Source organism: Salmo salar, chromosome ssa18 (genome assembly GCF_905237065.1).
Source record: "Salmo salar chromosome ssa18, Ssal_v3.1, whole genome shotgun sequence".
Lineage (NCBI taxonomy): Eukaryota > Metazoa > Chordata > Actinopteri > Salmoniformes > Salmonidae > Salmo > Salmo salar.
This window is the reverse complement of record NC_059459.1, coordinates 35,292,324-35,318,117: the sequence shown is the minus strand read 5'-3', so window position 1 is coordinate 35,318,117 and position 25,794 is coordinate 35,292,324. Positions and strand designations below refer to the sequence as shown.

Genomic DNA, 25,794 nt, shown 5'->3' with positions numbered 1-25,794 from the left:
TACAGTCTATAGTCTAGCATCGTACCAGGTGGTCTCTCCCATGCAGTCTATAGTCTAGCATCGTACCAGGTGGTCTCTCCCTCCCGTACAGTCTATAGTCTAGCATCGTACCAGGTGGTCTCTCCCATACAGTCTATAGTCTAGCATCGTACCAGGTGGTCTCTCCCATACAGTCTATAGTCTAGCATCATACCAGGTGGTCTCTCTCTCCCATACAGTCTATAGTCTAGCATCGTACCAGGTGGTCTCTCCCATACAGTCTATAGTCTAGCATCGTACCAGGTGGTCTCTCCCTCCCATACAGTCTATAGTCTAGCATCGTACCAGGTGGTCTCTCCCTCCCATACAGTCTATAGTCTAGCATCGTACCAGGTGGTCTCTCTCTCACATACAGTCTATAGTCTAGCATCGTACCAGGTGGTCTCTCCCATACAGTCTATAGTCTAGCATCGTACCAGGTGGTCTCTCTCTCCCATACAGTCTATAGTCTAGCATCGTACCAGGTGGTCTCTCTCTGTTCTCTGCCTATTAGCCCCGGCCGCTAACACTTCTAGCGCTCTTGGAAAAAGACCCTCTCTTCATCCCATATGGCACCCTATTCCCAATGTAGTGCACTACTGTTGACCAGAGCCCTATGGGTAATGTAGTGCACTACTGTTGACCAGAGCCCTATGGGTAATGTAGTGCACTACATAGGGAATAGGGTTCCATCTGGGATTCCTCCCCTGTAGGAGAAGTACTGTTGTTAGTATGAACACTGGAGATCACTACTCTGGTAATGGGATCACATTATTAGCTGTGGACAGGTTTCCATTTCCCTCTCTACTTCCTGTACGATGAGTCCTGCTCTCCACATCGGATGGGTGGGTGTGAGAGGGGGAATACGGTGGGTGTGTTGGGGGAGGAATACGGTGTGTGTTGAGGGAGGAATACGGTGGGTGTGTTGGGGGAGGAATACGGTGGGTGTGTTGGGGGAGGAATACGATGGGTGTGGGGGAAGGAATACGATGGGTGTTGGGGGAGGAATACGGTGGGTGTGTGGGGAGGAATACGATGGGTGTTGGGGGAGGAATACGGTGGGTGTGGAGGGAGGAATACGATGGGTGTTGGGGGAGGAATACGATGGGTGTTGGGGGAGGAATACGGTGGGTGGGTGTTGGGGGAGGAATACGGTGGGTGGGTGTTGGGGGAGGAATACGGTGGGTGTGTTGGGGGAGGAATACGGTGGGTGTGTGTTGGGGGAGGAATACGGTGGGGGTGTGTTGGGGGAGGAATACGGTGGGTGTGTGTTGGGGGAGGAATACGGTGGGTGTGTTGGGGGAGGAATACGGTGGGTGTGTTGGGGAGGAATACGGTGGGTGTGTTGGGGGAGGAATACGGTGGGTGTGTTGGGGGAGGAATACGGTGGGTGTGTTGGGGGAGGCATACGGTGGGGGTGTGTTGGGGGAGGCATACGGTGGGGGTGTGTTGGGGGAGGCATACGGTGGGGGTGTGTTGGGGGAGGCATACGGTGGGTGTGTGTTGGGGGAGGCATACGGTGGGTGTTGGGGGAGGAATACGGTGGGTGTGTGTTGGGGGAGGCATACGGTGGGTGTGTGTTGGGGGAGGAATACGGTGGGTGTGTGTTGGGGGAGGAATACGGTGGGTGTGTGTTTGGGGAGGCATACGGTGGGTGTGTGTTGGGGGAGGCATACGGTGGGTGTGTGTTGGGGGAGGCATACGGTGGGTGTGTGTTGGGGGAGGCATACGGTGGGTGTGTGTTGGGGGAGGCATACGGTGGGTGTGTGTTGGGGAGGCATACGGTGGGTGTGTGTTGGGGGAGGCATACGGTGGGTGTGTTGGGGGAGGCATACGGTGGGTGTGTTGGGGGAGGAATACGGTGGGTGTGTTGGGGGAGTAATACGGTGGGTGTGTTGGGGGAGGAATACGGTGGGTGTGTTGGGGGAGGAATACGGTGGGTGTTGGGGGAGGAATACGGTGGGTGTGTTGGGGGAGGCATACGGTGGGTGTGTTGGGGGAGGCATACGGTGGGTGTTGGGGGAGGAATACGGTGGGTGTGTTGGGGGAGGCATATGGTGGGTGTGTTGGGGGAGGAATACGGTGGGTGTTGGGGGAGGAATACGGTGGGTGTCCTGGAAGTATTGTTGTATGGTTAAGAGGTTCACTAATAACATATCACCAGGTGAGCCCCCCACTGATTTCTCTCTCTCTCACACCCACTTCATCTGCCCCCTTGCGCTATATTAATTACCTGAAGTGTTCTGGTCTCGCAATGGCTCTTCATTCTCCCTCTCTCTCTCTCTCGCCCCCTCTCTCCCTCTCCCCCTTCCTCTCACCCTCTCTCCCAGGTCACGTTCATCATAGTAATGATGAACGTGACCATAATGAGAACAGTAATTGACAGATAGATGGGTGGGGATACAGTACAGCTGGCAGAGGCTTTTCTCCCCCCTGAAGCTTATTTAAATGGCTTTAAGAAGTGTGGTCCTCTGTAGATCAGTGTGGTCCTCTGTAGATCAGTGTGGTCCTCTGCAGTTCAGTGTGGTCCTCTGTAGTTCAGTGTGGTCCTCTGCAGTTCAGTGTGGTCCTCTGCAGTTCAGTGTGGTCCTCTGCAGTTCAGTGTGGTCCTCTGCAGTTCAGTGTGGTCCTCTGCAGTTCAGTGTGGTCCTCTGCAGTTCAGTGTGGTCCTCTGCAGTTCAGTGTGGTCCTCTGCAGTTCAGTGTGGTCCTCTGCAGTTCAGTGTGGTCCTCTGCAGTTCAGTGTGGTCCTCTGCAGTTCAGTGTGGTCCTCTGCAGTTCAGTGTGGACCTCTGCAGTTCAGTGTGGACCTCTGCAGTTCAGTGTGGTAGAGCATGGTGTAGGCAACGTCGGGATATTGGGTTCGATTCCCGGGAGTCGGATTAAAAGTGTCTGCTGAATAGCATGTATACATTTAAGAAAACTGGCTGTTCAGTTGTCATCCAGTGGGCTATGGAATGGTTTTACTACTCAATATTAACTACGTGTGTGTGTGTGTGTGTGTGTGTGTGTGTGTGTGTGTGTGTGTGTGTGTGTGTGTGTGTGTGTGTGTGTGTGTGTGTGTGTGTGTGTGTGTGTCGCCTCCTAACCCAGCAGAGATAGAGACAGGGCGGTCTGAGCTTTAACAGACAGACATGCTGTGTACCAGATGGCACCCCACCTCCCGTATAGTGCCCTACCTTTCCCCAGAACCCAATGGGCCCTGGTCCGAAGAGGTGGGAATAGGGAGCTATTTGGCCTGCAGCCAGATCTGCTGCTCCACCAGCTCATAGTCTGTCACTGTCTGGTAATGTTTATTGATTTGAAGGAAAAACACAATTTGATTGAGTGGAGGAGAGAGAGGTGGAAGAAGGGGTGAGGAGGACTGTGGAGGAGAGAGAGGTGGAAGAAGGGGTGAGGAGGACTGTGGAGGAGAGGAGTGGAGGAGAGAGGGATGGAAGAAGGGGTGAGGAGGACTGTGGAGGAGAGAGAGGTGGAAGAAGGGGTGAGGAGGACTGTGGAGGAGAGGAGTGGAGGAGAGAGAGGTGGAAGAAGGGGGGAGGAGAGGAGTGGAGGAGAGAGAGGTGGAATAAGGGGTGAGGACTGTGGAGGAGAGGAGTGGGGGAGAGAGGGATGGAAGAAGGGGTGAGGAGGACTGGAGGAGAGGAGTGGAGGAGAGAGAGGTGGAATAAGTGGTGAGGAGGACTGGAGGAGAGGAGTGGGGGAGAGAGAGGTGGAAGAAGGGGTGAGGAGGACTGTGGAGGAGAGGAGAGGGGGAGAGAGGAATGGAAGAAGGGGTGAGGAGTGGGGGTGGAGAGGTGGAAGAAGGGGTGAGGAGGACTGTGGAGGAGATGAGTGGGGGAGAGAGGGATGGAAGAAGCGGTGAGGAGGACTGTGGAGGAGAGGAGTGGGGGAGAGAGAGGTGGAAGAAGGGGTGAGGAGGACTGGAGGAGAGGAGTGGGGGAGAGAGGGATGGAAGAAGGGGTGAGGAGGACTGGAGGAGAGGAGTGGGGGAGAGAGGGATGGAAGAAGGGGTGAGGAGGACTGTGGAGGAGAGGAATGGGGGAGAGAGGGATAGCAGAAGGGGTGAGGAGGACTGTATTGGTATGATTGTTACGTCTCACCTGGAACCAGGATCTACATTTTCTTCTATCATAGGTAGTACTGGTGCTCCTAACTTCTATCATAGGTAGTACTGGTGCTCCTAACTTCTATCATAGGTAGTACTTGTGCTCCTAACTTGTATCAAAGGTAGTACTGGTGCTCCTAACTTCTATCATAGGTAGTACTGGTGCTCCTAACTTGTATCATAGGTAGTACTGGTGCTCCTAACTTGTATCATAGGTAGTACTGGTGCTCCTAACTTGTATCATAGGTAGTACTGGTGCTCCTAACTTCTGTCATAGGTAGTACTGGTGCTCCTAACTTCTTTCATAGGTAGTACTGGTGCTCCTAACTTCTTTCATAGGCAGTACTGGTGCTCCTAACTTGTTTCATAGGTAGTACTGGTGCTCCTAACTTGTATCATAGGTAGTACTGGTGCTTCTAACTTGTATCATAGGTAGTACTGATGCTCCTAACTTGTTTCATAGGTAGTACTGGTGCTCCTAACTTCTATCATTGGTAGTACTGGTGCTTCTAACTTGTATCATAGGTAGTAATGGTGCTTCTAACTTCTTTCATAGGTAGTATTGGTGCTCCTAACTTGTATCATAGGTAGTACTGGTGCTCCTAACTTCAAAAATGAAGGAGCGCCAGACTATTATTTCTATTTGTCATTATGGGGTATTGTGATGTCATTATGGGGTATTGTGTGTAGATTGCTGAGGATTTTTTATTTCATCAATTTTAGAATAAGGCTGTAACATAACAAAATGTGGAAAAAGTCAAGGGGTCTGAATACTTTCCGAAAGCACTGTAGGTAAACAATCTTTATTCTGTTTAAAAGTGCAACTACAAAGTGTTATCCATTACTACATTCAGCTAACTGGCTGGTAGACCTAGTGGTGTTGCAGCAGCCCCTGTAGTTAGTACTACTGGTAGTTTGTAGACCTAGTGGTGTTGCTGCAGTCCCTGTAGCTAGTACTGCTGGTAGTTAGTAGACCTAGTGGTGTTGCTGCAGCCCCTGTAGTTAGTACTGCTGGTAGTTAGTAGACCTAGTGGTGTTGCTGCAGCCCCTGTAGTTAGTACTACTGGTAGTTAGTAGACCTAGTGGTGTTGCTGCAGCCCCTGTAGTTAGTACTACTGGTAGTTAGTAGACTTAGTGGTGTTGCTGCAGCCCCTGTAGTTAGTACTGCTGGTAGTTAGTAGACCTAGTGGTGTTGCTGCAGCCCCTAGTTAGTACTACTGGTAGTTAGTAGACCTAGTGGTGTTGCTGCAGCCCCTAGTTAGTACTGCTGGTAGTTAGTACTACTGGTAGTTAGTAGACCTAGTGGTGTTGCTGCAGCCCCTACTTAGTACTGCTAGTAGTTAGTAGACCTAGTGGTGTTGCTGCAGCCCCTGTAGTTAGTACTACTGGTAGTTAGTAGACCTAGTGGTGTTGCTGCAGCCCCTAGTTAGTACTACTGGTAGTTAGTAAACCAAGTGGTGTTGCTGCAGCCCCTAGCTAGTACTGCTGGTAGTTAGTAGACCTAGTGGTGTTGCTGCAGCTCCTGTAGTTAGTACTGCTGGTAGTTAGTAGACCAAGTGGTGTTGCTGCAGCCCCTAGTTAGTACTACTGGTAGTTAGTAGACCTAGTGGTGTTGCTGCAGCCCCTAGTTAGTACTGCTGGTAGTTAGTACTACTGGTAGTTAGTAGACCTAGTGGTGTTGCTGCAGCCCTTACTTAGTACTGCTAGTAGTTAGTAGACCTAGTGGTGTTGCTGCAGCCCCTGTAGTTAGTAATACTGGTAGTTAGTAGACCTAGTGGTGTTGCAGCAGCCCCTGTAGTTAGTACTGCTGGTAGTTAGTAAACCTAGTGGTGTTGCTGCAGCCCCTGTAGTTAGTACTACTGGTAGTTAGTAGACCTAGTGGTGTTGCTGCGCCCCTGTAGTTAGTACTGCTGGTAGTTAGTAGACCTAGTGGTGTTGCTGCAGCCCCTGTAGTTAGTACTACTGGTAGTTAGTAGACCTAGTGGTGTTGCAGCAGCCCCTAGTTAGTACTGCTGGTAGTTAGTACTACTGGTAGTTAGAACTACTGGTAGTTAGTACTGCTGATAGTTAATAAACCTAGTGGTGTTGCTGCAGCCCCTAGTTAGTACTACTGGTAGTTAGTAGACCTAGTGGTGTTGCTGCAGCCCCTAGTTAGTACTACTGGTAGTTAGTAGACCTAGTGGTGTTGCAGCAGCCCCTGTAGTTAGTACTGCTGGTAGTTAGTAGACCTAGTGGTGTTGCTGCAGCCCCTGTAGTTAGTACTACTGGTAGTTAGTAGACCTAGTGGTGTTGCTGCAGCCCCTGTAGTTAGTACTACTGGTAGTTAGTAGACCTAGTGGTGTTGCAGCAGCCCCTGTAATTAGTACTGCTGGTAGTTAGTAGACCTAGTGGTATTGCAGCAGCCCCTAGTTAGTACTTCTGGTAGTTAGTACTACTGGTAGTTAGTAGACCTAGTGGTGTTGCTACAGCCCCTAGTTAGTACTACTGGTAGTTAGTACTACTGGTAGTTAGTACTACTGGTAGTTAGTAGTAGTGCTACTGGTAGTTAGAACTACTGGTAGTTAGTACTGCTGATAGTTAATAAACCTAGTGGTGTTGCTGCAGCCCCTAGTTAGTACTACTGGTAGTTAGTAGACCTAGTGGTGTTGCTGCAGCCCCTAGTTAGTACTACTGGTAGTTAGTAGACCTAGTGGTGTTGCAGCAGCCCCTGTAGTTAGTACTGCTGGTAGTTAGTAGACCTAGTGGTGTTGCTGCAGCCCCTGTAGTTAGTACTACTGGTAGTTAGTAGACCTAGTGGTGTTGCTGCAGCCCCTGTAGTTAGTACTGCTGGTAGTTAGTAGACCTAGTGGTGTTGCTGCAGCCCCTGTAGTTAGTACTACTGGTAGTTAGTAGACCTAGTGGTGTTGCTGCAGCCCCTGTAGTTAGTACTACTGGTAGTTAGTAGACTTAGTGGTGTTGCTGCAGCCCCTGTAGTTAGTACTGCTGGTAGTTAGTAGACCTAGTGGTGTTGCTGCAGCCCCTAGTTAGTACTACTGGTAGTTAGTAGACCTAGTGGTGTTGCTGCAGCCCCTAGTTAGTACTGCTGGTAGTTAGTACTACTGGTAGTTAGTAGACCTAGTGGTGTTGCTGCAGCCCCTACTTAGTACTGCTAGTAGTTAGTAGACCTAGTGGTGTTGCTGCAGCCCCTGTAGTTAGTACTACTGGTAGTTAGTAGACCTAGTGGTGTTGCTGCAGCCCCTAGTTAGTACTACTGGTAGTTAGTAAACCAAGTGGTGTTGCTGCAGCCCCTAGCTAGTACTGCTGGTAGTTAGTAGACCTAGTGGTGTTGCTGCAGCTCCTGTAGTTAGTACTGCTGGTAGTTAGTAGACCAAGTGGTGTTGCTGCAGCCCCTAGTTAGTACTACTGGTAGTTAGTAGACCTAGTGGTGTTGCTGCAGCCCCTAGTTAGTACTGCTGGTAGTTAGTACTACTGGTAGTTAGTAGACTTAGTGGTGTTGCTGCAGCCCCTGTAGTTAGTACTACTGGTAGTTAGTAGACCTAGTGGTGTTGCTGCAGCCCCTGTAGTTAGTAATACTGGTAGTTAGTAGACCTAGTGGTGTTGCAGCAGCCCCTGTAGTTAGTACTGCTGGTAGTTAGTAAACCTAGTGGTGTTGCTGCAGCCCCTGTAGTTAGTACTACTGGTAGTTAGTAGACCTAGTGGTGTTGCTGCGCCCCTGTAGTTAGTACTGCTGGTAGTTAGTAGACCTAGTGGTGTTGCTGCAGCCCCTGTAGTTAGTACTACTGGTAGTTAGTAGACCTAGTGGTGTTGCAGCAGCCCCTAGTTAGTACTGCTGGTAGTTAGTACTACTGGTAGTTAGAACTACTGGTAGTTAGTACTGCTGATAGTTAATAAACCTAGTGGTGTTGCTGCAGCCCCTAGTTAGTACTACTGGTAGTTAGTAGACCTAGTGGTGTTGCTGCAGCCCCTAGTTAGTACTACTGGTAGTTAGTAGACCTAGTGGTGTTGCAGCAGCCCCTGTAGTTAGTACTACTGGTAGTTAGTAGACCTAGTGGTGTTGCTGCAGCCCCTGTAGTTAGTACTACTGGTAGTTAGTAGACCTAGTGGTGTTGCAGCAGCCCCTGTAATTAGTACTGCTGGTAGTTAGTAGACCTAGTGGTATTGCAGCAGCCCCTAGTTAGTACTTCTGGTAGTTAGTACTACTGGTAGTTAGTAGACCTAGTGGTGTTGCTACAGCCCCTAGTTAGTACTACTGGTAGTTAGTACTACTGATAGTTAGTACTACTGGTAGTTAGTAGTAGTGCTACTGGTAGTTAGAACTACTGGTAGTTAGTACTGCTGATAGTTAATAAACCTAGTGGTGTTGCTGCAGCCCCTAGTTAGTACTACTGGTAGTTAGTAGACCTAGTGGTGTTGCTGCAGCCCCTAGTTAGTACTACTGGTAGTTAGTAGACCTAGTGGTGTTGCAGCAGCCCCTGTAGTTAGTACTGCTGGTAGTTAGTAGACCTAGTGGTGTTGCTGCAGCCCCTGTAGTTAGTACTACTGGTAGTTAGTAGACCTAGTGGTGTTGCTGCAGCCCCTGTAGTTAGTACTACTGGTAGTTAGTAGACCTAGTGGTGTTGCAGCAGCCCCTGTAATTAGTACTGCTGGTAGTTAGTAGACCTAGTGGTATTGCAGCAGCCCCTAGTTAGTACTTCTGGTAGTTAGTACTACTGGTAGTTAGTAGACCTAGTGGTGTTGCAACAGCCCCTAGTTAGTACTACTGGTAGTTAGTACTACTGGTAGTTAGTACTACTGGTAGTTAGTAGTAGTGCTACTGGTAGTTAGTACTGCTGGTAGTTGGTACTACTGGTAGTTAGTACTACTGGTAGTTAGTACTGCTGGTAGTTAGTACTACTGGTAGTTAGTACTGCTGGTAGTTAGTACTGCTGGTAGTTAGTACTGCAGGTAGTTAGTACTACTGGTAGTTAGTACTACTGGTAGTTAGTACTGCTGGTAGTTAGTACTACTAGTAGTTAGTACTACTGGTAGTTAGTACTACTGGTAGTTAGTACTGCAGGTAGTTAGTACTACTGGTAGTTAGTACTGCTGGTAGTTAGTACTGCTGGTAGTTAGTACTACTGGTAGTTAGTACTACTGGTAGTTAGTACTGCAGGTAGTTAGTACTACTGGTAGTTAGTACTGCTGGTAGTTAGTACTACTGGTAGTTAGTACTGCTGGTAGTTAGTACTGCTGGTAGTTAGTACTGCTGGTAGTTAGTACTACTGGTAGTTAGTACTACTGGTAGTTAGTACTACTTGTAGTTAGTACTGCTGGTAGTTAGTACTACTGCTAGTTAGTACTGCAGGTAGTTAGTACTACTGGTAGTTAGTACTACTGGTAGTTAGTACTGCTGGTAGTTAGTACTACTAGTAGTTAGTACTACTGGTAGTTAGTACTGCAGGTAGTTAGTACTACTGGTAGTTAGTACTACTGGTAGTTAGTACTGCTGGTAGTTAGTACTGCTGGTAGTTAGTACTACTGGTAGTTAGTACTGCTGGTAGTTAGTACTGCAGGTAGTTAGTACTACTGGTAGTTAGTACTACTGGTAGTTAGTACTGCAGGTAGTTAGTACTACTGGTAGTTAGTACTACTGGTAGTTAGTACTGCAGGTAGTTAGTACTACTGGTAGTTAGTACTACTGGTAGTTAGTACTGCTGGTAGTTAGTACTGCAGGTAGTTAGTACTACTGGTAGTTAGTACTGCAGGTAGTTAGTACTACTGGTAGTTAGTACTGCTGGTAGTTAGTACTACTGGTAGTTAGTACTGCTGGTAGTTAGTACTGCTGGTAGTTAGTACTACTGGTAGTTAGTACTGCAGGTAGTTAGTACTACTGGTAGTTAGTACTACTGGTAGTTAGTACTGCTGGTAGTTAGTACTACTAGTAGTTAGTAGACCTAATTTTGAACCTCTTTAATAATATGTTGTCGAGGTGGCAGCCTCGTCAGATTGGAGGCGTGGCTTATCAGATGGTTATTTCTGGTCACCCATTAGCGTAAATATTGTTCCTGTTCATCATGTTAAGTTTGTACGCTGCAAATTAAAATGTCCCTGGAATATTAATGTGGATTACATATTGTAATAAAATATTAACATTGCTGATTACATACTGTAATAAAGTGGTATGAATTGTGACTTTGGGATTTGCATGATCTCTTGAGGAACTCATAGACCTGCGTTAGCCTCATTGAAGCTATGATCTCTTGAGGAACTCGTAGACCTGCGTTAGCCTCATTGAAGCTATGATCTCTTGAGGAACTCGTAGACCTGCGTTAGCCTCATTGAAGCTATGATCTCTTGAGGAACTCGTAGACCTGCGTTAGCCTCATTGAAGCTATGATCTCTTGAGGAACTCATAGACCTGCGTTAGCCTTATTGAAGCTATGATCTCTTGAGGAACTCATAGACCTGCGTTAGCCTTATTGAAGCTATGATCTCTTGAGGAACTCATAGACCTGCGTTAGCCTTATTGAAGCTATGATCTCTTGAGGAACTCATAGACCTGCGTTAGCCTCATTGAAGCTATGATCTCTTGAGGAACTCATAGACCTGCGTTAGCCTTATTGAAGCTATGATCTCTTGAGGAACTCGTAGACCTGCGTTAGCCTCATTGAAGCTATGATCTCTTGAGGAACTCATAGACCTGCGTTAGCCTTATTGAAGCTATGATCTCTTGAGGAACTCATAGACCTGCGTTAGCCTCATTGAAGCTATGATCTCTTGAGGAACTCATAGACCTGCGTTAGCCTCATTGAAGCTATGATCTCTTGAGGAACTCATAGACCTGCGTTAGCCTCATTGAAGCTATGATCTCTTGAGGAACTCATAGACCTGCGTTAGCCTCATTGAAGCTATGATCTCTTGAGGAACTCATAGACCTGCTTTAGCCTCATTGAAGCTATACAACTGTCAGTGTTCAACCTTAACATGTGATGACAACAGAACAGATGAACAGGAAGGACATTTACTCTAATGGGTTGTCAACAATATATATATATTAAAGCCACGCCTCCTCTCCAGTCTTCCTCCAGGAATCCGTTGCTACATTAAACCATTAAAGGTTCCTCCAAGAGCCCCACAACTGACCGAAGGTGCAAATATAAACCACTGACTAGCAGTCGTTACATGAGGAACTCCAGGGAGTCACCACTAAATCTGTAGATAGATGGAGAGAGAGACGTGGAGGAGAAGAGGCAGAGAACTTGTCAAGGTGGTTCACACACACACACACCCTCCAAATGAGCATTCAGCTTAAAAGAGAAAATCTATTATCAGACTGGTGTTTGCTCACTCTGCCCCAACACACACACGCACACACACACACACACACACACACACACACACACACACACACACACACACACACACACGGTCCTTTGCGTAGAAGTAAGAGGTGTGTGTGAGGTTGTCAGACTGTCAGCACTGGGTCTAAGATGTTTGCCCAGGAGTGTTTGTGTACCGAGGAGGGGGAGAGATGGAGAGAGGGAAGGAGAGGGGGATGAGAGAGATGAAAAGGAGGACAGAGAGACATGAGGGGTGTGTGTGTACTGAGCAGTGGGAGTGACAGAAAGGGAGAGAGAAGGAAAGAGGGATGAATGAAGGGGGGAATGTATTGGACAGGGGCAAACCCATGTTCTTGGACAGGCTCTCTCTCCCTCTCTGCCTCTCAGAACATGTTCCATCAATGATATGAAAGTAATGGGCTGATAACTGTGTGTGTACAGCCCTGCACCCCTCTCATTAAAAGAGACTTTACAAACCCCAGTCTCTTACTATCCCTGTGTGTTTATCTCCCCGATGTTTAACAGTTTGATTATGAATCCCTGAACCCTACCCCCCTCTCCCTCCCTCTCCCCCTCCCTCCTTTCCCCCCCTCCCTCCCTCTCCCCCTCCCTCCTTTCCCCCCTCCCTCCCTCCCTCCCCCTCCCCTCTCCCTCCCTCCTTTCCCCCCCTCCCTACCCCCCTCTCCCCTCTCCCTCCCTCCTTTCCCCCTCCCTCCCTCCCCTCTCCCTCCCTCTCCCTCCTTTCCCCCTCCCTCCCTCCTCTCTCCCCTCTCCTCCCTCTCTCCCTCCCTCCTTTCCCCCCTCCCTCCCTCCTCTCTCTCCTCTCCCTCCCTCTCCCTCTCCCTCCTTTCCCCCCTCCCGCCCTCCTCTCTCCCCTCTCCCTCCCTCTCCCCTCTTCCTCCCTCTCCCCTCCCTCCTTCCCCCCCTCCCTCCTCTCTCCCTCCTCCCTCCTTTCCCCCCCTCCCTCCCTCCCTCCTTCCCTCTCTCCCTCCTTCCCTCTCTCCCCCTCCCTCCCTCCCTCCCTCCCTCCCTCCCTCCCTCCTCTTCCCTGGTTCTTACTCTAAGCTGTATAGCAAGCATTCACTGATAAATGACACCAATAGAAGGTAGCCATTGAAATCTGCGAGGGGCGGTTTCTTCACTCTCTTTTAGACGAGGAGGGAAGGAGGGAAGGGGGGGAGAAAGGAAAGAGTGAATTGGTTAATGTGTCCTATTCACAGACCTGTTATATCCAGGTTCAGTAAAGCAGGTCTCCAGGTCCATTCTCAGGGCCATTGTGCCATTGAACGAGGGGGGAAAGCCCTTAGCCACCACAGAAAGCCCTCGGCAGCGAGAGCTACTCCGGGAGAAGGATGAATGGAGCGCTGAGGGAAATGGAAGTAGGATAGAAAGAACATCGAGAGGGGTTCATTTTGCTGATATTCTAGTGGTGTATGTTCTGTGTATGTTTTCAGAGATCATTTAGCTTTGCCTTTTAGGGCTCTGTCCTCGTCTTTTGAAATGATGTGAAATGGACTAGCTTGGCGACTGCAGCATAAAATGGAATTGCTTGTTTGTATTTCTGACTTTCGGGTGTTAGAGAGGGAAAGAAGACATGGAAGATGAATGGAAAAAATAGAGAGAATAAGAGTTTGAGAGATGGAGGTTAATCAGGTTGACTCCATTTTCACCACTAGCGACAACCCCCTTCCCAACACAATAGGCCCCAGTACCTTCTAATGTAGATGAAGTGCTGTGACCAAAGCTCCTCTGCTGGCTGCTTAGGATCCTCTCTCTCTCTGCCTCTCTCTCTCTGCCTCTCTCTCTCTCTCTCTCTGCCTCTCTCTCTCTGCCTCTCTCTCTGCCTCTCTCTCTCTCTCTCTCTGCCTCTCTCTCTCTCTCTCTCTGCCTCTCTCTCTCTCTCTCTCTCTCTCTCTCTCTGCCTCTCTCTGCCTCTCTCTCTCGCTCTCTGCCTCTCTCTCTCTCTGCCTCTCTCTGCCTCTCTCTCTCCCTGCCTCTCTCTCTCTGCCTCTCTCTGCCTCTCTCTCTCCCTGCCTCTCTCTCTCCCTGCCTCTCTCTCTCTCTGTCTCTCTCTGTCTCTCTCTGCCTCTCTCTCTCTCTCTCTGCCTCTCTCTCTCTCTTTCTCTCTGTCTCTCTCCCTGCCTCTCTCCCTCTCTCTGCCTCTCTCTCTCTCTCTCTCTGCCTCTCTCTCTCTGTCTCCCTCCCTGCCTCTCTCTGTCTCTCTCTCTCTCTCTCTGCCTCTCTCTCTCTGCCTCTCTCTGTCTCTCTCTCTCTCTCTGCCTCTCTCTGCCTCTCTCTCTCTCTCTGTCTCTCTCTGCCTCTCTCTCTCCCTGCCTCTCTCTCTCCCTGCCTCTCTCTCTCCCTGCCTCTCTCTCTCCCTGCCTCTCTCTCTCTCTGTCTCTCTCTGTCTCTCTCTGCCTCTCTCTCTCTCTCTCTGCCTCTCTCTCTCTCTTTCTCTCTGTCTCTCTCCCTGCCTCTCTCCCTCTCTCTGCCTCTCTCTCTCTCTGCCTCTCTCTCTCTGTCTCCCTCCCTGCCTCTCTCTCTCTCTCTCTGTCTCTCTCTCTCTCTCTCTCTCCCCACTCAGATCACTACTTGTAGTAATTAAATCAAGCCTTTGCTCCTTGCCCACAACAGTACCCCTCTGATGACATCACCCCAGTCCTCTGGGTTGTGTTCCTCAGGCACCAAACCAAAGAAAAAGGACAGAAACCGGGAGGTCTACTCTACCTGGACTCTCCAATAGGAAACACTCATATACGTTTTCTGTGGCAGAATGTTTTTAAAACGTTTCCTGTTGCATGCTTCATCTCATCTCATGTATATTCAGATCACCGCGGTGACGGGGATCGTTAACGAGCTCTTCATCACAGGAAGCTATGTTCATCTTGTTCTTTTCTTCGCTTATTTTTCTCATCTCTTTATTTCTCTCTTTCTGTTTCTCTCTAATTCTTTATTTTTGTTGGTAGCTAGCCACCTATCCGGTGTATGTGACAATAAACCTATGTTTTCGGGAAGGGTAGTCGGGAGGAGGGAATAACAGAGGACTGCTGCTCGTCCCTAAATATATTGGAACGTTCAGAAAGTGACTTGGCCGAAGGAGAAGTTTAAATCTACCCTCCTCCTCCTCCTCATACCTCCTTCTCATACCTCCTTCCCTCACTTTTAAAGTCAGATAGACAAATTGGATTAGTGCGAATTGAATGAAACAGAGAATGGAGAAAAATAAATCAGAAAAGCTCGCTGTGATCACAGGCTTTAATATATTTATTTTCCTTCTTCTCCTCCCCCCTTTTTTCCCTTCTTCCCCCACTCCAGCTGTCCTCCTCTTTTCAAAAGGACAGAGTAGTGAAAATCAGGTCTTTGCCTCAGTAGTCTAATTCAACACCTGTTATGTATAGTTCCTGTTTCCCCTCATAAGAGATCATTTTGTGGAGACTTTTAATTCAAACATATACAGTAGGATGGATAGTTTCAGTTGAAGGAAATTAATGTTAGATTTTTCCCTTTAAATATTATTTCCCATAGGTCACGTTATGTCGTTTCAGTTGTTCATTTTGTTTTGTCTTTGTTTATTTTTGCTTCGTTCTGCCTCACCTCCAGGGACATTAGATACAGGAATGAGAGAGATGTGTGATATCTAGGGCCCTGTGTTTTGCTTCTTCGTTCTGCCTCAGCTCCAGGGACATTAGATACAGGAATGAGAGAGATGTGTGATATCTAGGGCCCTGTGTTTTGCTTCTTCGTTCTGCCTCACCTCCAGGGACATTAGATACAGGAATGAGAGAGATGTGTGATATCTAGGGCCCTGTGTTTTGCTTCTTCGTTCTGCCTCAGCTCCAGGGACATTAGATACAGGAATGAGAGAGATGTGTGATATCTAGGGCCCTGTGTTTTGCTTCTTCATTCTGCCTCACCTCCAGGGACATTAGATACAGGAATGAGAGAGATGTGTGATATCTAGGGCCCTGTGTTTTGCTTCTTCATTCTGCTTCACCTCCAGGGACATTAGATACAGGAATGAGAGAGATGTGTGATATCTAGGGCCCTGTGTTTTGCTTCTTCGTTCTGCCTCAGCTCCAGGGACATTAGATACAGGAATGAGAGAGATGTGTGATATCTAGGGCCCTGTGTTTTGCTTCTTCGTTCTGCCTCACCTCCAGGGACATTAGATACAGGAATGAGAGAGATGTGTGATATCTAGGGCCCTGTGTTTTGCTTCTTCGTTCTGCCTCACCTCCAGGGACATTAGATACAGGAATGAGAGAGATGTGTGATATCTAGGGCCCTGTGTTTTGCTTCTTCGTTCTGCCTCACCTCCAGGGACATTAGATACAGGAATGAGAGAGATGTGTGATATCTAGGGCCCTGTGTTTTGCTTGATCATGTGACGTGCCTGGATTTCATCTTTATTTAAATCTTTCTCATCAAAGTCCTTTTCTTCTGATGTCAGATGGTTCGGCTCCATCCTCAGACAGCTGCTTTCATTGCTGGTGAAATTCACATTTCTGGATCAGGTTTCAGATCCAGGATATCAGTCTGCTGTATAACATGATTGTGCTGAACACAGGGATCTCCTCTGGTCACATGACATGTCAGAGTGGAGCGGGTTTCTATTCCTTTTATTAATGAAGGTTTCATTTGTCTGTTAGGAAAACTCTCCAAGCACCAGACAGACTTATAGTGCAATTCATACAGGTGTGTGTGTGTGTGTGTGTGTGTGTGTGTGTGTGTGTGTGTGTGTGTGTGTGTGTGTGTGTGTGTGTGTGTGTGTGTGTGTGCTAGCCTCTACAGCCAGATTAGATGGTGATCTTGGCCAGTGTTCCATTCAGAACAGAGAGGAACCATGAAAACTCCCTGGCCGAAGGTGTTGAACCTGCTGCTGGCCCAAACTCATCATGACAGCTCTACCGTGCTACACACACACAACCAGCTGCTTACACACACACACTGTACATCATAGTACAGGAGATTCATCTACCTATCATTTGTGTACTTTCACTCTCCTTGCTATTCATTGTTTATAACAGAAACATTACAATGATGTAGTTTATATTAGTATATTGTTAAACACACCTGTCTGTTTGTTTCCATGATGCAGTAAAAGTCCTCTATTGAACAGAATTCATTATTACAGGTTCTAGAGTTCCCAAAACAGCTTCTGAAGGTTCCAGTTCTAGATTCATCTGGGGGTCAAATGTTCTGCAAGTGTCAGGAGTGACATGGGGTCAAAGTTCATCTCCTATTGGCTGGGGAGAGGGGGGGACACAAACAGCTGTTTGGCCCCCTGGACCACCTTCCATCTCTCCTGCCTTCTTTCTTCTCCCTTCCCCTCTCCATGCCTCCTCTCCCTCTATCTCTCCTTCCTTCTTTCTTCTCCCTTCCCCTCTCCATGCCTCCTCTCCCTCTATCTCTCCTTCCTTCTTTCTTCTCCCTTCCCCTCTCCATGCCTCCTCTCCCTCCATCACTCCTTCCTTCTTTCTTCTCCCTTCCCCTCTCCATGCCTCCTCTCCCTCTATCTCTCCTTCCTTCTTTCTTCTCCCTTCCCCTCTCCATGCCTCCTCTCCCTCTATCTCTCCTTCCTTCTTTCTTCTCCCTTCCCCTCTCCATGCCTCCTCTCCCTCTATCTCTCCTTCCTTCTTTCTTCTCCTTCCCCTCTCCATGCCTCCTCTCCCTCCATCTCTCCTTCCTTCTTTCTTCTCCCTTCCCCTCTCCATGCCTCCTCTCCCTCTATCTCTCCTTCCTTCTTTCTTCTCCCTTCCCCTCTCCATGCCTCCTCTCCCTCTATCTCTCCTTCCTTCTTTCTTCTCCCTTCCCCTCTCCATGCCTCCTCTCCCTCCATCACTCCTTCCTTCTTTCTTCTCCCTTCACGCCTCCTCTCCCTCTATCTCTCCTTCCTTCTTTCTTCTCCCTTCCCCTCTCCATGCCTCCTCTCCCTCCATCTCTTCTTTCTTCTCCCTTCCCCTCTCCATGCCTCCTCTCCCTCCATCTCTCCTTCCTTCTTTCTTCTCCCTTCCCCTCTCCATGCCTCCTCTCCCTCCATCTCTCCTTCCTTCTTTCTTCTCCCTTCCCCTCTCCATGCCTCCTCTCCCTCTATCTCTCCTTCCTTCTTTCTTCTCCCTTCCCCTCTCCATCCCTCCTCTCCCTCTATCTCTCCTTCCTTCTTTCTTCTCCTTCCCCTCTCCATGCCTCCTCTCCCTCCATCACTCCTTCCTTCTTTCTTCTCCCTTCCCCTCTCCATGCCTCCTCTCCCTCCATCTCTCCTTCCTTCTTTCTTCTCCCTTCCCCTCTCCATGCCTCCTCTCCCTCTATCTCTCCTTCCTTCTTTCTTCTCTCTTCCCTTCTCCACGCCTCCTCTCCATCCTTCCTCTCCCTCATCCCTTCTATCCCTTTTCTCCCTCTTTCCATTCCTCTCTTAACCCTCCTCTCCCTCCAAATCTCCATCCCTCTCTCCAAACCCTCCCTCTCTCTCAACCCTCCCTCTCTCTCAACCCTCTCTACCTCTCTCTCAACCCTCTTTACCTCTCTCTTAACCCTCTCTCTTCATCCCCCCCTCCCTCCGTTCTGCCCCTCTCTGACTGTGTGGCTGGAGGGAGAATGGTTTGTTCTCTAATCCCTCTCTCTCGTCTTCCCGTCCGCCTCGCCTCGTCACAATGTCACACAGGCTTAATATTCCCATTATGATGTGGTTGTTTTATTGGACTGTCTGGAGTCACAATGACCTGCCAGAGGAATCTGCCTTTATCCCCTCAGAGCTACCGACTCGCCCTAAATGGCACCCTATTCCCTATGGGGGATCTGGTGAAAAGAAGTGCAGTATGTAGGGAATAGGGTGCTATCTTGGATGCAGCCCCCTGTGTCGTCCATTTCAAAGTTGACTACAGTAATCCACGGAGCCCGTTCTTAAATCCCCTCGTTGTGGTCTTTTTTTCTGTTAAATGAAATGGCATAGCTACGTCTGGTCTGGGCCGCACGTCAGAGACAGATACACACAGGACACTGGTTCTTATGTCCTTCACAGGCAGAGGAACAATCCCTCTTTTCTGGCTTGAGGTGACAATGTGAGAGAGAGCTGCGTGTGTGAGAGAGGTGCATGTGTGAGAGAGGTACGTGTGTGAGAGAGGTACGTGTGTGTGTGTGTGTGTGTGTGTGTGTGTGTGTGTGTGTGTGTGTGTGTGTGTGTGTGTGTGTGTGTGTGTGTGTGTGTGTGTGTGTGAGAGGGGTGTGTGTGTGTGAGAGGGGTGTGTGTGTGTGAGAGGGGGGTGTGTGTGTGTGTGAGAGGGGTGTGTGTGTGTGTGTGAGGGGTGTGTGTGTGTGAGAGAGGGGTGTGTGTGTGTGAGGGGTGTGTGTGTGTGTGAGGGGGTGTGTGTGTGTGAGGGTGTGTGTGTGTGTGAGGGGTGTGTGTGTGTGTGTGAGGGAGTGTGTGTGTGTGTGTGAGGGGAGTGTGTGTGTGTGAGGGGTGTGTGTGGGTGTGTGTGTGTGAGGGTGTGTGTGTGTGTGTGTGTGTGTGTGTGTGTGTGTGTGTGTGTGTGTGTGTGTGTGTGAGAGAGGGGTGTGTGTGTGTGTGTGTGTGTGTGTGTGTGAGGGGTGTGTGTGTGTGTGAGAGGGGTGTGTGTGTGTGTGTGTGTGTGTGTGTGTGTGAGGGGTGTGTGTGAGGGGTGTGTGTGTGTTTAGCGTCATACCTCATCATGTAAAGTGCATATATCTGCAGTAGCTGTGAGCTGTGATTGTTAGGTGATTGTTAGGGGTTGTTAGGGGATTGTTAGGGGATTGTTAGGGGGTTGTTAGGGGTTGTTAGGGGTTGTTAGGTGGTTGTTAGGTGGTTGTTAGGTAGTTGTTAGGTAGTTGTTAGGTGGTTATGTTATGTGGTTGTTAGGTAATACATTTGGTGTGGGTTGTTCCGTGTGTTTAATGGATCCGTTGTGTTCCAGGGAACAGTAAGGAAGAGGAAGAGGCCATGATGCAGGAGTGGTTCATGTTGGTCAACAAGAAGAACGCCCTGATCAGGAGACAGAACCAACTCTCTCTACTGTAAGTCCCCTAACTCTCTCTGCTGTAAGTCCCCTAACTCTCTCTACTGTAAGTCCCCTAACTCTCTCTACTGTAAGTTCCCCTAACCCCCTCGATTGTAAGTTCCCCTAAACCCCTCGACTGTAAGTTCCCTTAACCCTCTCTACTGTAAGTTCCCCTAACCCCCTCGACTGTAAGTTCCCCTAACCCTCTCTACTGTAAGTTCCCCTAACCCCCTCGACTGTAAGTTCCCCTAACCCTCTCGACTGTAAGTCCCCCTAACCCTCTCTACTGTAAGTTCCCCTAACCCCCTCTACTGTAAGTTCCCCTAAGCCCCCCTACTGTAAGTTCCCCTAACCCCCTTGACTGTAAGTGCCCCTAACCCCCTCGACTGTAAGTTCCCTTAACCCCCTCTAATGTAAGTTCCCCTAACCCTCTCTACTGTAAGTCCCCTAACCAGCTCTACTGTAAGTTCCCCTAACCCTCTCTACTGTAAGTTCCCCTAACCCCCTCGACTGTAAGTTCCCCTAACCCTCTCGACTGTAAGTCCCCCTAACCCTCTCTACTGTAAGTTCCCCTAACCCCCTCTACTGTAAGTTCCCCTAAGTTCCCCTAACCCCCCTACTGTAAGTTCCCCTAACCCCCTCGACTGTAAGTGCCCCTAACCCCCTCGACTGTAAGTTCCCCTAACCCTCTCTACTGTAAGTTCCCCTAACCCTCTCTACTGTAAGTTCCCCTAACCCTCTCTACTGTAAGTTCCCCTAACCCCCTCTACTGTAAGTTCCCCTAACCCCCTCGACTGTAAGTGCCCCTAACCCCCTCGACTGTAAGTTCCCTTAACCCCCTCTAATGTAAGTTCCCCTAACCCTCTCTACTGTAAGTCCCCTAACCATCTCTACTGTAAGTTCCCCTAACCATCTCTACTGTAAGTTCCCCTAACCATCTCTACTGTAAGTTCCCATAACCCCCTCGACTGTAAGTTCCCCTAACCCCCTCTACTGTAAGTTCCCCTAACCCTCTCTACTGTAAGTCCCCCTAACACTAATCTCTTTCTCTCTCATTCTCCATTGTGTCTGACTATCCAATACACAGACATGTATTCTGTCTGTGTGTTCCCAGTTCCCAATACACAGACATGTATTTTTAAACCACTCAAAGCATCACACAACTGCTTTACCCTGTGATCTGTGTGTTGTAAACCTGTTCATGTCCATAATCCATTCTGGTGCTGTTTATTCCTGTGATTTGCATGTCAATATTAAACCAATAAGAACCTAGCGATCATCTCAACGTTGCATCATAATGCCTTTCTCTTTAGCTACATTTCCAAATGGCGCACTATTCCCTATGTAGTGCACTACTTTTGACCAGGGCCCTATGGGATTCTGTGTGGGTCCTGGTCAAAAGTAGTGCCATTTATGACACAAGCTTTGTGCGGTCACTCAGCCACTAGGTGGACAGGTGGAAACACTGCTCTCCTTTTCATTCTCTCTCTCTCTCTCTCTCTCTCTCTCTCTCTCTCTCTCTCTCTCTCTCTCTCCTTTTCATTTCTTCCTCCCTCGCAGGATTTCAAAGGGCCAGAGAGAACAAGAGACTGAAGTATTCATATAATCACATTATATGGTGTGAGAGAGAGAGAGGGAGGGAGAGAGCGGGGAGGGTGTTTAAAGTGGCCAATTGATAGAGGGTCTGATTACTACCTCTTTCATTTCTTTCTTTGTGGCAGAAAAGCGCCTCTGAAGGACAAATTCTATTATGGGGAAAATTAGCTCGTTTTCTAAACCATCTGAAAGAAGGGGAATTAAATTTGTAGCCCTACTGCCCAGACATTACCCCCCTACCGCCCAGACATTATCCCCCCCTACCGCCCAGACATTACCCCCCCTACCGCCCAGACATTACCCCCCCTACCGCCCAGACATTACCCCCCCTACCGCCCAGACATTACCCCCCCTCCGCCCAGACATTACCCCCCCTCCGCCCAGACATTACCCCCCCACCGCCCAGACATTACCCCCCCCTGCCGCCCAGACATTACCCCCCTACCGCCCAGACATTACCCCCCTCCGCCCAGACATTACCCCCCTCCGCCCAGACATTACCCCCCCTACCGCCCAGACATTACCCCCCCTCCGCCCAGACATTACCCCCCTACTGCCCAGACATTACCCCCTCTACCGCCCAGACATTATCCCCCTACCGCCCAGACATTATCCCCCCTACCGCCCAGACATTATCCCCCCTACCGCCCAGACATTATCCCCCCTACCGCCCAGACATTATCCCCCCCTACCGCCCAGACATTATCCCCCCCTACCGCCCAGACATTACCCCCCTACCGTCCAGACATTACCCCCCTACCGCCCAGACATTACCCCCCTATCGCTCAGACATTACCCCTACCGCTCAGACATTACCCCTACCACCCAGACATTACCCCCCCCTACCGCTCAGACATTACCCCTACCGCCCAGACATTACCCCTCCACACACACACCTCATACCGCCACACCCTCCTGTTCTGTTTGGTTCCGTCCCCTCTCCTTTTCCCTGTCCATCTCTCTCCCTGTCTCTCCTCTCCTTTTCCCTGTCTCTCCATCTCTCTGCATGTCCCTCCTCTCCTTTTCCCTGTCTCTCCATCTCTCTGCATGTCCCTCCTCTCCTTTTCCCTGTCTCTCCATCTCTCTGCATGTCCCTCCTCTCCTTTTCCCTGTCTCTCCATCTCTCTGCATGTCTCTCCTCTCCTTTTCCCTGTCTCTCCATCTCTCTGCATGTCCCTCCTCTCCTTTTCCCTGTCTCTCCATCTCTCTGCATGTCCCTCCTCTCCTTTTCCCTGTCTCTCCATCTCTCTGCATGTCCCTCCTCTCCTTTTCCCTGTCTCTCCATCTCTCTGCATGTCCCTCCTCTCCTTTTCCCTGTCTCTCCATCTCTCTGCATGTCCCTCCTCTCCTTTTCCCTGTCTCTCCATCTCTCTGCATGTCCCTCCTCTCCTTTTCCCTGTCTCTCCATCTCTCTGCATGTCTCTCCTCTCCTTTTCCCTGTCTCTCCATCTCTCTGCATGTCCCTCCTCTCCTTTTCCCTGTCTCTCCATCTCTCTGCATGTCCCTCCTCTCCTTTTCCCTGTCTCTCCATCTCTCTGCATGTCCCTCCTCTCCTTTTCCCTGTCTCTCCATCTCTCTGCATGTCCCTCCTCTCCTTTTCCCTGTCTCTCCATCTCTCTGCATGTCCCTCCTCTCCTTTTCCCTGTCTCTCCATCTCTCTGCATGTCCCTCCTCTCCTTTTCCCTGTCTCTCCATCTCTCTGCATGTCCCTCCTCTCCTTTTCCCTGTCTCTCCATCTCTCTGCATGTCCCTCCTCTCCTTTTCCCTGTCTCTCCATCTCTCTGCATGTCCCTCACCTCCTCTCCTTTTTCCTGTCTCTCCATGTCTCTCCTTCGCTTTCTTTCCCCCTACTTCTGTCTGTCACTCCCTCTTTCTCTTTCCCTCCCTCCATTTCTTTCTCTCCCTCTCTTTCACTCTCTCTCCCTCTCTGTCCCCCTCTCACCCACACACAGGGTTTTAGCAGACCAGCCCAGGCAGGGCCCCGGGTTGGGGTATGTTTGTGTATCAGATATTTGCAGTAGATTAATGTGTGGAGAGAAGGGAGAAGGTCCAGCCGACTGGCTGAATCGATGTTTATTGCAGACTTCTTCTAAGTGCTTAATGATTTAGTCATTAACATATTGATGAACTTTGTTCCAACTTACTGCCACAGGGAGAAGGAGCACGATCTGGAGCGACGCTTCGAGCTGCTCAACAGAGAGCTGAGAGCCATGATGGCCATCGAGGGTAAGACATTTACCCTTTGGTCATTTAGAACATGCTCTTATGACGGGTGAAGTTAGGCCAGGGGTTGAGCGGGTGGGGAGGAGGGAGGGGGAGGGAGGAGGGAGGGGGAGGGAAGAGACGATTAGAGAGGGTGGGTATGTTTAAGTAGGAAAGTGGAAATGTGGAGAAATACTTCAAATTCATTACCTGTACCTTTATGGGTTGTGATTTTACTGCTATCTACTGGTACACTGGCTATTAATCAATCTTGCTCTGAATAATAGTACTTCCTTGCAGTCAGGATCCTAACCACAGGTTGCTAGGTGGTTACTAGGAGGATCCTCCTCAGCCAGGATCCTAACCACAGGTTGCTAGGTGGTTACTAGGAGGATCCTCCTCAGCCAGGATCCTAACCACAGGTTGCTAGGTGGTTACTAGGAGGATCCTCCTCAGCCAGGAGATCTGGACTGATGCTGTGTGATCAGTGCTATCTAACAGCCATACTAGGCCTGAATACCATTATCAACACCCTGGTTTGAAATCTAGCCCTGCTGACTGACATGGAGGATTAAAAGCCAGCTAGCTAGTAGCTACGTTATCCAGGTAGGTTGTTGTGTGTTCTGGTACCGTCTGAAAAGCACCACTGTTGTGTGGTATCAAAGTTGTCGAGCCGAAACCCAAGTTTAATCCCTTTCACTGTGTCCTCTTTGTGAAAAATGAACCTTTTGACAATCAATGCAAATTGATTTCTCCATTCAATGTTGACCTGCCTGCACCTCTGCATCGGCCATGGTAATTTCTTTCTCCACCTGATAAGCAACCTGATCCATATTAAATCAATTGTAATTAGCTGGTGGCGGTGGAAGGGACTGGGCAGGTGTGTGTAGGGAGGAGGGGGGAGTGTGTGTGTGGAGTAGACAGACATGCATAGCCGAGCAGGAGCAAGAGAGTAGGAACAGATCCTGGTTAGGGATTGATTGCTCTTGTCTGCCACACACCAGCCAGCCTGTATTTCTGTATTTAGAGAGGGAAGCAACAGGTAATGCAGTCAGACACCTGGCAAAAACACCTGACAAAGACACCTGGTAAAGGCACCTGGCAAATACACCTGGCAAAGACACCTGGCAAAGGCAGCTGGCAAAGACACCTGGCAAAGACACCTGGCAAAGACACCTGGCAAAGGCACCTGGCAAAGGCACCTGGCAAAGACACCTGGCAAAGACACCTGGCAAAGGCACCTGGCAAAGACACCTGGCAAAGGCACCTGGCAAAGGCACCTGGCAAAGGCACCTGGCAAAGACACCTGGCAAAGACACCTGGCAAAGACACCTGGCAAAGGCACCTGGCAAAGACACCTGGCAAAGGCACCTGGCAAAGGCACCTGGCAAAGGCACCTGGCAAATACACCTGGCAAAGACACCTGGCAAAGACACCTGGCAAAGGCACCTGGCAAAGACACCTGGCAAAGGCACCTGGCAAAGGAACCTGGCAAAGACACCTGGCAAAGGCACCTGGCAAAGGCACCTGGCAAAGACACCTGGCAAAGGCACCTGGCAAAGACACCTGGCCATGACACTAGACAAACCTGCTCTGAACTTTACATTTGATTACATTGTTCTAAGTGCCTTTTCCACATGGTCACAACACATGGTCACAACACATGGTCACAACACATGGTCACATGGTCACAACACGTGGTCACAACACATGGTCACATGGTCACAACACATGGTCACATGGGGATAAGGAATACAAATGTAAAAATTAAAGCATAGTAATCTGTAAAACATAATTGACATAAAACGTCATGATACAATAACACACAGTCGTTGTTTTCTAAGAGCACAATAGGAGTTTGATGGCCATTTGCAGGCTATGCACTGTGAGAGGATGAATCCTTTGCACACAGGTGTGTGTGAGTATAAACCAAGCCTAGACAAGCCTAGACCATGGTCCTGGAGAGGTGGGACAAGCCAGGCCATGGTCCTGGAGAGATGGGACAAGCCTAGACCATGGTCCTGGAGAGGTGGGACAAGCCAGGCCATGGTCCTGGAGAGGTGGGACAAGCCAGATCATGGTCCTGGAGAGGTGGGACAAGCTAGACCATGGTCCTGGAGAGGTGGGACAAGCCAGATCATGGTCCTGGAGAGGTGGGACAAGCTAGACCATGGTCCTGGAGAGGTGGGACAAGCCAGATCATGGTCCTGGAGAGGTGGGACAAGCCTAGACCATGGTCCTGGAGAGGTGGGACAAGCCAGGCCATGGTCCTGGAGAGGTGGGACAAGCCAGGCCATGGTCCTGGAGAGGTGGGACAAGCCTAGACCATGGTCCTGGAGAGGTGGGACAAGCCAGGCCATGGTCCTGGAGAGGTGGGACAAGCCAGGCCATGGTCCTGGAGAGGTGGGACAAGCCTAGACCATGGTCCTGGAGAGGTGGGACAAGCCAGATCATGGTCCTGGAGAGGTGGGACAAGCCAGGCCATGGTCCTGGAGAGATGGGACAAGCCTAGACCATGGTCCTGGAGAGATGGGACAAGC

General features: G+C 49.5%; 1 protein-coding gene and 1 long non-coding RNA gene across 2 annotated transcripts in view; both read left to right on the top strand.

The window, feature by feature from the left end:
* LOC106577322 (EH domain-binding protein 1-like) overlaps positions 1 to 25,794 on the top strand; it is a 429,232-nt gene that overhangs the window by 389,617 nt on the left and 13,821 nt on the right. The window contains exons 20-21 of the mRNA XM_045701776.1: positions 19,373 to 19,472; positions 23,205 to 23,278. Coding sequence (XP_045557732.1) covers positions 19,373 to 19,472; positions 23,205 to 23,278 — 174 coding nt within the window. The remainder of the gene's footprint in view (positions 1 to 19,372; positions 19,473 to 23,204; positions 23,279 to 25,794) is intronic.
* Positions 4,877 to 16,813, top strand: LOC123728804 (uncharacterized). Its single transcript, XR_006760577.1, has 3 exons — positions 4,877 to 4,917; positions 11,182 to 11,371; positions 16,227 to 16,813. It is a non-coding gene; the product is annotated as an uncharacterized lncRNA (long non-coding RNA).